This window comes from Falco naumanni, chromosome 3, assembly GCF_017639655.2.
Source record: "Falco naumanni isolate bFalNau1 chromosome 3, bFalNau1.pat, whole genome shotgun sequence".
NCBI classification, from domain to species: Eukaryota; Metazoa; Chordata; class Aves; order Falconiformes; family Falconidae; genus Falco; species Falco naumanni.
Window position 1 is genome coordinate 3,575,630 of NC_054056.1, and position 13,009 is coordinate 3,588,638.

A 13,009-nucleotide genomic window follows, 5' to 3' on the forward strand; every position below is an offset into this window, starting at 1 on the left:
GTCTCCAACCAGCACCAAACTACTTTTGTTCTGCTTCCTACAGAATGATTTTAAGAAGCCGTAACAAAGTAGTTTCAGGTTGAGTCTTAGACGTGAAGCATTGGGGTGGGGAGAAATAGCCCAGAGGTTTTCGTACAGCTCCCCTTGTCATTGAGTATGGAAGCACAACTTCATGGCTTGAATGAAAACACAGGAGCAGTAGCTAATTAACAAAGATAACTAAGTCATTTTATTTCTTTCCACGGAAGTCAGAGCTAAATGTTTTAGTACACATTTAAATTCTGGCCTAAAATGAGCTGTATTTTTCAAACGGGAGCTCTTCTGCTCTTCACAAGTTTCAAAGATTTAAAATTATAAAGATGCTTTAAAAGGAAAAATATCTTCCTTTTAAATAGTTCCATGAATATGTTCACACCTCTGGCAGAATGATGTGAAAAACCTGACACTTTACATCTCAGATTGGCAGCACAAGACATAAATACACAATAGACCAAAATTCCACATGTTCTCAGGACAAGAATTCATTTATACAAGGAAAACCCATTAAAACATCACACAGAAGACCGGCACTCGAAGGAAGTAGACTACAGGAAAACTGCAAGGACCTATGGCAGCCAGATTTTCCACACACAGCCTGACACACACAACAACCATGTGCTGATACCAACCGGGAGTGAGCTCCACTTCAGCAGAACAGTCACTTCCCGGTGTCACAAGAAATACTGGAGAAATAATAGAGAATTACATTGTCACGTTCAAATTTATAAGCGTTTCCATATGATGACTGCTTGCCTTTTTGTTTCAATTATTTCGAGCTTCCAATCCTTTTTAGGCATGCCATACCCAAGCTGTTACACGCTTTTTTTCACCAGCTCCACTGGGCAAAGGTTTTAGATGTGAAACTCTGGAACAACACAGCTTTGCTAGAATGTCCTTGGCCACAAGTACCAGCTTCAAATGCACAAATTCTTTAAAAGTTCGATAAATTCTCCCCCAATTAACCTACCTATCCCTTTATTTTCTGATGATTCTTACCAAGTACAGAGTTTATAACCGTGAGAAGTAACTCCTACTTCCTGGTGGAGTCATTTTTGTCACTGACTGCAGCAGAATCAGGAATTCAATCCTTGGTTTCACAGCTATGTCCACCCAGATTTAAACAGCAGTCTCGCTCAGCGCTCTGGGCATACATAGGGCAGCATTAAAAACGCAGGATGCACAGGCTAGGAACAAAGGAATAGCTTAGAGTAGTGGCAGCAGCGTGAAAGCCAGCTGTGTAAGAGAACACAAGATGCAATAGATCAGGACGGTGCCAGGTGGATGGCAGAGCAAGGCACACCAAAGGAGCAGTAGTCACACCTTCTTCCAGCAGTTACAGTGAGCCAACCGGAATTCTGTCTGCGTGCACCACAGGTATTTCTCACAATTGCAAAAAAACTGAAAAAAAATGCAGTTACTAGCAATGCAAAGAAACCCCTTCTCCCGTCTCTGGCACCTCCCGTTCTGCCTGTAAGGAAGGAAACCCCGCTGGGAGGTCCACCCTCCACCGCGCAGGTGGTGACCCATGCCACCATGCTGGACATCCTGCAGGCTCTCCAGGGATGTGCCTCTCTGATGATGCCCATTTACATCCCTTAGCTGGTCAGCCGAGTGTGAACTGGTGTTTACGAGGGGTGTGCAGCCTAACAAAGCCACTGCGGGACAGGCACTAACAACCAAAACAAAGGCTGTGGCACACAGTAGTAGAGGACAACAGCGAGAAAGTCAGTGGATTCACACACCCACCTAGTAACTGTAATGACAGAATGGCGTAATGGCAGACAAAGCAAAAAGCAGAAGTCTCATGGAAAACTAGATGCTCCTGTACACTTCAGAGGAGATGCACCCACTGTCCAAGGTGCCACATGCAGCCACTTCCCAGGTGAACTGTAACTGAAGGGTATGTCCCCTCTCTTCCAAACCAGCTTGTACTTCCAGCTCTCAACTCACAGCAGCAGGCGTCCTACCCAGGCGGAGGCTCACCGGTGTCTGCAGTGGCACGGATCCACCACCAGATTTCTGACCAGAAAAGCAGAGGTGTCCACCTGCTTCGCCTTCAGAAAAGACACTCCCCTTGGAGCTCAGAGCCGCTGGCAGTAGAGTTCATACAAGCTATTTGCCAGCTTCTGTGTCTCTTGAAAAGCTTCACAGCTCTGCTCCCAGCTTGCGGGAATCTGTTCCTCCCCATAATAAGCCCCTGCAATGGCTCCTGCCATGGTAGCAATGGTGTCTGTGTCTCCACCCAGAGAGATACAGTAGATGATGGTTCTCTGCAGGTTGCTGTAGTGATCAGGAATGTCTGGGTCGGCTTCCATACAGCGCAAGAAAGAGTAAATTGCAGTAGGGACAGACCGCAAAGCAGCAATGCCATTGCCTGTTAACGAAACCAATCACCTTCAGTGCAGAACACCTGCGCCTTCCTTCCTGCAGATGTACCTTCTCCCTTCTAACTGCAACTTCCTATTGCCAGATACCCTCAATACCGGTATTGCTGATTTTAGCGTGACAAGGTGCAAAGGTTTGCATCTCAGAAGTCTCCCCACAGTTCCCCCAGCACTACTCACATCACAGAGACCAACTCCCAGCTACACCAGTACAGTCTGGCAACACACATCTACCCATTCCCATCCAACATGAAGATCTGAGAGCCATTAAGAGATCTCAGAATATGCATGGTAAGTTTTTCTTAGCAAGACATTTTTTTCCCCACCAATACAGAGAGGGAGTAACTGAGTCAAGACTCAGAGAACTGCTGACTGGTGAGCACAGGCAGCCTTTCCAGCACATTCTGTGCCTGACAGGCAGCAGAAGCCAAAGTGGCAGCCTGGAGGAGGACACATCAACCAGACTTGCTGAGCTAGTCCCGTGTCCAGCTCTTTCCTAATACTTGTACTAAGAAAGGTACCTACCTAATTCAAACAATACATCTGCTTTAGGAACACTGCTGAGCTCCAAAAATTCCTTTATTTTCTTTAGACGCCTTGAAAATGGTAAATCCTCAAATCCCAGCCTGGAAACGAAAAGCACAATGAAGGAAAGAGAATGCAAAGAGCCAGACTAAACTGTACAAGGCAGGTAGCGCTCCTCATGGCTACTTACGCTCGAGCGTCAGTAAGAGACTTATCATCTGCCTCTACATCTTCCATGTGGCTAATGAGCTGCTCCAGGAAGGTCTCCTTGCTGAGCTCTCCCTGCAGGGCGAGATGCACGGCCAGGGCCTGCAGGATGGCCCCGTTGTAGCCCAGGGAGTTGGAATGGGTTAACTCAGCACTCAGCTTCGCAAACTGCGAATGAAAAACACACCATTAGCAAACCTACCTGAGAGATCACAGTGAGACTGGCCTGACGGCAGGGACTCCCCAGAGGAGCCAAGAACGGTACCTTCTTAACATCCTGGACATCAGAATACACGAGCGAGATGCCTGCCACCCTCATGGCACCGCCATTGCCATAGGAGCCTTTCCCGTTAAACTGGGTTCTTGCTGGTTCAAACACATCATTGCACTTGGGGCTCAGGAGCTTCTTGAAGACATTGACAACAGCCATCCCATAGCCCCTGTTGGGTTCCTTCTTGTACTCCTCAGCAAACCTGGCACGGGCAAGAGAGCAGCAGTTACACAGGTGAGAAAAAATAGAGGGGATATTTGGTCTGTTACTCAAGTTTGTAAAAAGGTTGTATAAAGCCACTTGATAAAATGAATTAATAACACACAGGTAATTCAGTGACAGTCAGGGTTCAAGTGATTCAGTTCTGCAGGGAAAAAAATCCGAGTCCCAAAAATTGGTGCAAAAGGAGGAAAGGGTGTATAAACATCACCTTTCACAACCCACTTGTTTCCCTCTCAACTTTGCCTTGAAATAGAAGCAAACTGGAAACATTTCCGTGGGTCATAACCACAAGGAAAGTCTTTTGTTCGAGTTCAATGGAAGAGTTTTATAAACAAATAAATGTCCTCCCTTAAGTGGAACCAAATGCTACCAGGGCTGTGGATTCAAAAGGGAAACGGATCATAAACAAACTGAAGCTGACTTCACTAATATTCACTAACTAAATTAAGTACAAACATAAATAGCAACAAATAAACATGAAAGGAAATGCTTCCAAAATTTCTAAGCACCCTCTTCCACAGAGGTGAATATACCTACATGGCTGTGATACAGCATGTCCCATCCTGCTTCATTTCTAAGCAAACTCTGAACTCACGCTAAAACTAGCACTGCTGCATGTTCCAGAACAGTGCAAAACACACAATAAATTACAGGATTGACCCTCACTTTTCTAATTTTTTGCCTCCACAAATTAACAACGATTTTCCCTTGCCCCTGTCCCCTTTTCACTGAAAATTACAGTGATTGCTTAATCTTAAGGAAGTTTTGCTTTCACTAGTAAAGGTCAACACTCTGGCCTCTGAAGCTGGCTGCTGTCCTTACCTCTTTGCCATATCAACTTCATCAAACTCTTGCTTGGCTAGCAGGGACTGCACCACTGACCTGCTCATGGCTGTGTCGTCTGTGTACGAAAGTGTTTCTAAAACAGAAAGTCAAAACATAATGTGACCATTCATGAACAAACTCTCCTCCTGTCCTTCTCCACCGTCAGCACTTCCCCGCTCTCCAAGGCCTAATTATCTGTATAGCTGGAGTTAAAACATGAACGAAGTTCCCCAGCACTTGTCACTAGCCACAGTCATCAGAGTAAGACATTGAGCAAGAGAGATGCATCCACAGCACGCATGAGGCAGAATGCATTTCAAGATTAAGAAGAGCCAAGCAAAAGAGTTTGATAACCAGAGGCACATACAGACAAGCAAGACAAATCTCTTTCTCAAGGAGTTTACAGCATACGCTGATGAGCAGAGAAGAGAAAGCAGTCATGTTTCTGGACACGACTGCAAGTGAATCGTGTGCCTTTAGGGTTCTGCTGGAAGGGTTTACAGGGCTTGCTGCACAGCTTGGAACCCCAAAGCGAATCCATCATCAATTGCTAAGAGTTAAATAATCATTCTTGGGCTTCTCTTCCTCTATTCCGTATCTCTTTTTGGTACAGCTGCTCCTTGCCGACACCCCTGCACTGCCAACACCCTGGCTTCGCTCCAGCATGAGCGGCACAGGCTGAGCACAGCGAACCACAGGTCCCTCCACAGCAGCCACGGGCACAGCACCCCAGGAACGGCCCTGGGGGAGCCAGAAGCTGGACACCGCTTCAGCAAGGTCACCCTCACCCGGGTGGGGGGCTCAGAGCAGGGCTGGGGGCTGCTAGGGGTGTCCCAGGGGGGTGCCCTGCGCTGAGGTGAGGGGCAGCAGCGCAAAGCCTGATCCTGGGGGGGTGCTGGGCTCTAATCTGTGGGGTGCTGGGAGCCGGGCCCGGGGCGGTGGGTACGGGGAAGGGGGATGTGCTCCGGGAGGCCCGACCCCCGCCGTCCCGCTGCTGGGATTTCCCGCCCACCTCTGCGGGCGCTGCCGGCCGGTTCCTCGGGCGGCCCGGGCGCCGGTTCCAGGCCTCGGAGGAAGCGGAGGAGGTCGGCCAGCTTCACGACGCTTCTGCCTTCGAAGACGGCGCCTAGGCAGTCACCCAACAATGCCCCGGCTAAACAACCGCGGAACCGGGAGGGTCCTGGCCGAGGCCGCGCCACCGGCCGCCCCGGGCCTGAGCCCGAACCCGCCGCCGCCGCCGCCATCTTCTCCCGGGCAGCCGCCGCCGCTCTCCTCCGGGCCGCCAGGGGGCGCTGGCCGCGGATGCGGCCGCGGCCAGCGCCCCCTGGCGGCCCGGAGGAGAGCGGCGGCGGCTGCCCGGGAGATGCAATTGGGAGCCAGCCGCCTTATTTCCCAATTAACATTCCTCATTATCGAAATTTAATCCGAGAGCCTAGAGGCACATCCAGGCTGCTTTACACCGCGCGCAGTTACTGAGCATCACCTCCCACCTGAGGGATGAAGAGCAGGTCCTGGCGGCACAGGGCCGGTTGGCACGGCCACAGGGAAGAGCACGCAGGGCGTTGGGAGCGTGCCTGGAATAGAAACAATAAAACCGGCAGAATGCAAGCACTGCAATTCGATTTGAATAAATCCAGGGCTCCAAGAGCCAGAGAACGGACTCCAGCCCTTGCTTTTGTAGCGGCATTAGCTCCACAGGGCTAGCAGGCCAGGGGAAATCCCAAGCCAAACCGGAATCGTTAAGGCGAGGGGATCAGAGTCGGTACCCTCACCGAGCAGACCTGGCCCGCTGCCACCGTTACACAGTCCCTTTTCAGAGCGCTGCCTTACGCTTTAAAAAGACTTTAAAAACGCTAAAAGAACCCAGATGGCTTCAATCACCAGGAAAACACTTCCAACGTTGTCAGATGACAACTGCTCTTGGGGACAGACTCTTTATTGTTTATAACGCTCTGTGGAGTGCAAAGAGGCTATAAACATCATACGAGGGGACAGACAGTTACATAACAAACGAGGAGGAGGGAGGAGAATTACATTAGCCTAACAGGACACAGATGTCCGCTTTCCTTGCTACAGATCTGAGTCACTGGCAGCTTTCTCTTCAGCCTGGCTGGTTGCACAACACTCCCCGGCGCGCTAAGCCAAGTCCAGCTGCCCGGTGTTCGGCGGGGAGAGCGCGTGGTTTGCAGTCCGGTTAAATGTGTTGACCTCTGGCACTAATTTCTCAGCAGGGACCACGAGCTTTCTCCGGCTGTCCATGCACTTGTTGTCCAGCACCAGGGAACTGGCTTTGTAGCCGCTATCTGTCTGAATGCGGTGAAGTTGTCTGTAAAGAGCGTCCAAGGCATCCCTGGGAACAAGCAGAAGCGAGAGGAGTTGGGTTCAACACGGCATTCACTTCCCAAGTTGGACAGGAACCCCCCAACTTCCCACTTTCTGGCAGCAGAAATATCTGTGCAGCATTTGCCTTTGTACAAAGAACGAATGCATTGGGTATTTCTTGGTGCCCAGCAGCAGCATTGTTTGGGTCTGTGAATAGCGAGCCCGCACGCTGCTCCTGGAGTGCAGCGCAGAGATGTGTGCCTTGGGATGTGCGCCCACGCCAGCCCAGAGCAGCACTTTATTTCTTCCTTTACTTTTCACCCCTTTCCCCACCCCCCCCTTTTTCAAAACTCTCTGTGCCCAGCTGAAGTCGGAATCAAGAAGGGACTGCGGGAACCCCATTCACCCTCCCACCACACAGCCCCCTCGTGCCTCGCTGGACCCTGCTGCCTGGTCCAGCTGCCCACCAAGCCTAGAGACTTGTTTCCACTCCTGATCTGAACAGACTCGAACTCCAAAACGCAGCTTCTGGAAGCGTGCCAGCTCCAGGACTGCACACCGCCATGTCCCTCACACGGGCAACGTGGGGCTGCTGCTCTGCCCCAGAACACAGGAGACTTACCATGCCTCTGCTAGCTTCTGCCTGAGCGCACGGATCGTTCCCTCCAGCTGATGGACTGCGGCTGTCAGCCCGTTCTGTGCCTGCGAGGTGGGGAGGGAGAAGGCGACAGCAGTTAACAGGGCTGAAGTGGCGGTGCACAAACACCACGGGTCCCCTTTGCCGTGGTTTAAGCCCAGCTGGCAACTAAGTCCCACGCAGCTGCTTGCTTACTCCACCCCTGGCCCCAGCAGGATGGGGAGGAGAACTGGAAAAAAGGTAAAACTCACGGGTTGAGATAAGAACAATTTAATAATTGAAATAAAATATAATAATAACAACAATTGTAACAAAGCGAGAGGAATAAAACCCAAGGGAAAAATTCAAGCGATGTTTGAGCACAATTGGTCACCCCTTGCTAACCGATGCCCAGCCAGTTCCCACACAGCCACCAGCAGCCCCCCGCCAACACCCCCTCACCCAGTTCCTATACTGGGTGTGATGCTCTATGGTATGGAATATCCCTTTGGCTATTTGGGTCAGCTGTTCTGGCTCGGCTCCCTCCTGGCTTCTTGTGCACCTGCTCGCTGGCAGAGCACAGAGAACTGAAAACTCCTTGATTTAGAGTAAGCACGACTTAGCAACAACTAAAACATCAGTGTATTATCAACATTATTTTCATACTAAATCCAACACACAGCACTGTACCAGCTACTGAGAAGAAAATTAACTCTATCCCAGCCAAAACCAGGGCACCTTTCTAGCCCAGCTACAACATTAATTCCTTGCTTCGCTAGGTGACTGTAGGATCCATTGCTCAGCCCCTCTGTAGTTTTCTCCAAAATGATCCATGTTTTTCAGACCCACTGGTCAATTCTCCCCAGTTCCTCCCAGCAGGAAGCGTGCCAGGCGGGATGGGTACCTGATCCCAACAGAGCTCCATAGTGGGCCGACACGTGCGGGTCTCCAGGCGGGTGTGTGCCACTTTCAGATCTTGCATTTTCCTCCGAAGATCTTCCTCCAAATGTCGGATGTCCTCCTCCATCTCAGCAATTTCCTCCAAGGTCTAAGGATAAAGACACGTATTACAAGGAACATCCAGGGATACAGACTGGAAAACAGCCCCCCCCCATGCATCTTGGGGTTTTAGTGTGCTGGGAAAGGATTTTAAACAAGGGCTGGTGGGCTTCCGAGTACTGAACCCCTTTGCTCACAGATCAGGCTTTTCACACAGATCAGGTATGGTGCTGCTGGTGTTTTATGGCCACAGCGGTTGAGACCAGGGCTGAAAAAAAAAGGCCAAAACCTGGTCCTGCTGCTGAGAAATGCCAGAGCAGCAACTGTGATAGCAGAAGGAGGTAGGATGTTGCAGGGATCATACGTGTGCCGCTTCACAGCTCTCATGTGGAAACCAGGCTCAGGCCAAGTAGCTTTCCAGACAGCAAACAGCCTTTTGGATTCAATTCCCACCCAAGGTTGTGATCAATAACCAAAGAAGCAACATTACATTCTGCTCCTGCCATTTCAGTTCATCACAGGCGCTTTCCAGGTCTCTAATCCTCTTGCGCAAGGCAAACTCCGTAGCTACACGCTGAGCCTCCAGCTCGTTGTTTGTCTGAAGAGAGAACAGGCTCCAGTCACATACATCTAGAAGGTATCTCCCTCCCAGCTGCTGCCTCTGAGGTTGGGACAAGCCTATGAACAAAACCAGCCGGGTTCTGGCAGCTGCCACGCGTGTGCAGGTCACGCAGCCCCCTGTAGCCAAAAGGCAGGGAACAGTAGCCAGTTATGTGTCTTCCTGGTTGCTGAGATGGCTGCAGACCCTTGCAGCATGATCAGGCTCCTCTTTTAAACCAGGAGGGCAGCTGCTCTCAGAGCGGCCCGTGGGCCAATGCTGTCTTTCCAAAGGCTCCCTTCCCCTGCATACACCACATGCCAGCCCTTTCTCCCACACTGGATCCAGAATTTCTGTGCCAGCGATTCACAGCCAAGGGACTCCTTTACCTGCGCAATGGCAAGCACTGTGGCTTCCCGGAGCTCAGTCGAGGCTTTCATTTCTGCCTCAGCACGCTCCTTGTTGCATCGGCTGTTCTGTTCCCACTCATCAAGTGCAGTTGATCTATGAACAAATCAGCAGTTATGAAAATAAGTTGAGTGTTTGCAAGGCAGTTCAAAAGGAACCACCTGCTGCAGGCCAAGGCGGCTTTGTGCAGTACAAAACAATTCAGGAATTCTGGAGGTCACACCCTGTCTGATCTTGCTGCACCAGCTGGAGATTGCTACCCCATGGCTCCTGCACCAAGCCCACATCTGCTCAAGCTGGGGACACATCCAAACCGTGCTATGAAATGCCAAGCATGTGAAAATGCGCAGCAACTCTCCCGTAAGCTGTGCCAAAGGCCGATACCACACTACTTACTGAGTGTCACCTACAGCCAAGCACAGGGGAGGCAGGGCAGTTAGCTTCTCTATTTTTGTGGTGATAATTTAGATAACTGCCAAAAGTCTGTGGCTTCATAATTCAAAGAGCCACAACAAATCCCAGAAGCCAGCTCCTGTTCTGAGCTCTCTCCAAAGCTGCACCCATACAGCATGGAAGGAAAAAAGCATCCCAGGGCTCTTACAAGCACCAGCATGGATTTGGCCACATAAAGGCAGGCTCTTTCCTTACCCATCCGGGACCCGTGTTGGGTTGACCTTGAAGGAGATGTTGGGAGAGTTTACACTAAGCGATAAGCACATGCGATCTATTTCCAGTGCTTCCATCTTGCGCCGGTGGTCAGAACTCAGCTGCTGGCGAGCTTCCTGTAAGAGGCTGCAGAAAGCAGGGTTGGAGTCAGCAGCAAGGACGCAGAGGAGAGAGGCAGCTCACAATTTCCAAAGCTTTCAACACCACATCAGTCATCTTTTCAAAATGAGTTATGAGGTCCTGCACTCCCAGTGAGCCAGGCCCAACGTCATAAAGAAGCACGCCTGCTTTACCGCCTGCCTGGCTCCCCTGTGCTCTGCTCCGGCATTGCACTGGTGAACTGAGCCGCCCACCCTCCCGCAGCAGGGTAGTGACCCACAAAAGATGAGGGCCCGGAAGCTTTAACACCTCCAGGTCACCGATTCATGAACCAAGGCATGTGGCACAAGATACCTATCTGGGCCAAAATTTTCTGAGGATGCTTATGAAGTCTCCCTTGACATGCTCTCCCCTACAAACCCCCAGACCTTGGCAATAATCAGCAAAGGCTCCTCTGAGTGGGTCACTGGTTCCTGGCCTCCTTGCCCATCTCAGTGTGGCATCAGAGGCACATTAAACTGCTGGGGCCAAGCAAGGAGGGCAGAGGCCAGTCAACAGCTTTGTCATTTGCCTCACCAGAGCTGTTGGAAGGCTTCATTCACTCTCTGCTGCAGTTCTCTCTTGGCTTTGTCTATCACCTTCACCTCCTTTTGCAGCTCCTCCTCCACAGGGTCCCTCACCACATCGATGGCACGACGGCTCTCACGGAGTGTCAGGCACTCAATGGAAACATCCAAAGGCAAGTTCTTTGCCTGGAGGGCACGTTCTGCTGCTTCCTTCACCTGGAAGAAGCAGCCAGCTGGGTGTGTGGGGAGTCTCTTTCAGGGATGAGAGGAAGAAAGGAAGGGGAAACTACCGACACCCTCATTAGGAGGGCTTCGCAGTGGCTGTCTTTGCAGTTCTGAAACCTTTTAGCAAGTTTGGAATGAAAATTATGAGAGCTAAACACATTAGTCCCCTACATCTGCTATTTGCATTGGGAATCACACCTTGCTGGGGCCTAGTGACTCCAAGAGCAGCAGCCTTTGCATCTAGAACTAAAAGAATCAGAGATCCCACTGCTATTCTCTATTTAAAATCAAACCATTTTGGATTATGGTGTTCACATATTTCTCATTATCCTTCAGAGCTTCAAAAAACCACACACACCCCCCGAAACAACAAAAAACATCCTAAAACCCAAACATAAGCATGCAATGCAGAGCTCCATAAAATGGCTTGGCTCAGCGAGAACACAGTGGTTTGTTTTCCAGGAAGTCATTTCATCAGGTACAGATCTCAGTATATCTGTGATAAGCCCCCCTTGAATTCCATATGGGCTTGCCCATTGCAGAAGACAAGCCTCAATTATTTAACATCCTATGTTGAGAGTGTAAGTTGATTTCCAGCCATCTGTCCTCCCAACGTACTTTGGCTAAGGCATCGATTTCTGCATCTATATCTGCAAGGCTTTTGTCCAGGGTCTCTTTCCATCTGTTCACGCTGCTGATACGTTCAGCCAGGCGGGTTTGGTTGTCATGCTCATCCCATTTAGCCTGGAATTAGAGGAAAAACACCATTACTCTTTTTTAAATTGCCATTGTGAATCTTGCTGAAGCTCTTCACCATTTTCAGGACTGACTGACCCCTCACAGGACTGCCATTTGGTCTAATGGTCATCTATACCGATGGAGAGCACAGAAAACACCACAAGTTGCAACGGGTGTGAGAATCACGCCCAGGGATTTCACGACAGTACCCATGCATCATTGCTCATGGGTTTACAAGAAGTAAATTCACATATTTAGCAGGTTCTGTAGGGGTAAAGCCTTCTCCTATTCCCTCATCCATACACCGAAGTCTAGACACTCTCCCATACAAACCTGGGAGCAGCCAACCCACCACAGAAGACCCACCTGGTTGTTGATTTCATTGCGGAGAGCTCGGGCTTCCTGCCGGACTTGGTGGGAAGCAGAACGCTGGCGTTCAGCATCAGCTGAGATGAGATGGGAGTTGGTGTGCCAGTCTAGCAAAGTGAACCGCTGTCCTGGCTTTACACTCAGCGTGGCCATTTTGCTAACAGGTGACTAAAAGGGAACAGAAAATTTTTGTGTTTATTCATAGAAATAGACCAAAAATGCAGATGCATCCACAAACCGGAAAGCTCTTCAAGAGAAAAGCAGCAGCAAGCTGTAACCTGGCATCTCGCCTAATGCAGACACGTCCACACAACAGGGGAAGCACATGAGCAGGCGATCAGAGCCACCCTCTGCCCCCGGGCCAGGAGGAAAGCCCTGTCCACCTGTCTCTAGCTGGAGAACAATGCTATTTGCAGAGAGACAAGGAGCTGCTCACAGCACCATCTCCCACATAGTATTTATTGAACTTAGACAAAACGGCTGATCACGTTACTGATTCTGCTTTTGTTACAGCTGTGTAAGCTCAGCCCAGGGTTGCAGTCCCAGGGGACTTGAAGGCTTTGCAGGACCAGTACAGTTTGCAGCCATCTTCCTTGCTACCCAGCACATCCCTGCAGAACTGGCAGGAATTGCAGAGATGACTCAACAGGATCAGAGCAGCTCCTGAGGAGACTGCAGGTCCCCAAACACCCACAGGCAGGTGGAGTTCTGGGGCAGACAAACTCCCTGGCTCCAGTATACCCCATGCCTGTCTCCCAGTCCTCCTCCTCGAGCACAGCCATCTGTACTGAAGCCCAAGGGGGAAGAGAAGCCAGGGCACACCTAAAGGAAGCGCTGCAGGCAGGACTCGGGGCTGCACAGCCAGACAGAAGGCACAAAGGGCCGCAGGGCACAGGGGCCCAACACACAGGGAGAAGGGGGGACCAGGGA

At 50.5% G+C, this 13,009-nt stretch overlaps 2 protein-coding genes across 2 annotated transcripts; both read right to left on the reverse strand.

Moving 5' to 3' along the window:
• Nucleotides 1–203: 203 nt before the first annotated feature.
• Nucleotides 204–5,733, reverse strand: ADPRS (ADP-ribosylserine hydrolase). Its single transcript, XM_040586927.1, has 6 exons — nucleotides 5,486–5,733; nucleotides 4,471–4,567; nucleotides 3,421–3,628; nucleotides 3,139–3,323; nucleotides 2,949–3,049; nucleotides 204–2,413 (listed from the first exon to the last, which is right to left on the reverse strand). Exons 1-6 carry the CDS (start codon nucleotides 5,715–5,717, stop codon nucleotides 2,121–2,123), a joined length of 1,116 nt encoding a protein of 371 aa, XP_040442861.1. The 5' UTR covers nucleotides 5,718–5,733; the 3' UTR covers nucleotides 204–2,120.
• Nucleotides 5,734–6,059: 326 nt separating this feature from the next.
• Nucleotides 6,060–12,489, reverse strand: TEKT2 (tektin 2). The gene is made up of 9 exons (XM_040586926.1): nucleotides 12,077–12,489; nucleotides 11,591–11,716; nucleotides 10,758–10,963; nucleotides 10,065–10,208; nucleotides 9,398–9,512; nucleotides 8,901–9,008; nucleotides 8,316–8,459; nucleotides 7,418–7,497; nucleotides 6,060–6,823 (listed from the first exon to the last, which is right to left on the reverse strand). Exons 1-9 carry the CDS (start codon nucleotides 12,230–12,232, stop codon nucleotides 6,610–6,612), a joined length of 1,293 nt encoding a protein of 430 aa, XP_040442860.1. The 5' UTR covers nucleotides 12,233–12,489; the 3' UTR covers nucleotides 6,060–6,609.
• Between the last annotated feature and the right edge of the window lie 520 nt (nucleotides 12,490–13,009).

Coding starts and splice junctions, on each gene's coding strand:
- ADPRS (XM_040586927.1), bottom strand. CDS start 5,717: ATGGCGGCGGCGGCGGCGGGTTCGGGCTCAGGCCCGGGGCGGCCGGTG. Junction 3,050..3,138: donor TCTCTTACTGACGCTCGAGC/GTAAGTAGCCAT, acceptor TTTCGTTTCCAG/GCTGGGATTTGAGGATTTAC. Junction 2,414..2,948: donor AGATGTATTGTTTGAATTAG/GTAGGTACCTTT, acceptor TTTCGTTAACAG/GCAATGGCATTGCTGCTTTG.
- TEKT2 (XM_040586926.1), bottom strand. CDS start 12,232: ATGGCCACGCTGAGTGTAAAGCCAGGACAGCGGTTCACTTTGCTAGAC. Junction 10,209..10,757: donor GAAGCCTTCCAACAGCTCTG/GTGAGGCAAATG, acceptor TGCTTTCTGCAG/CCTCTTACAGGAAGCTCGCC. Junction 8,460..8,900: donor TGAAATGGCAGGAGCAGAAT/GTAATGTTGCTT, acceptor CTTTATCCTTAG/ACCTTGGAGGAAATTGCTGA.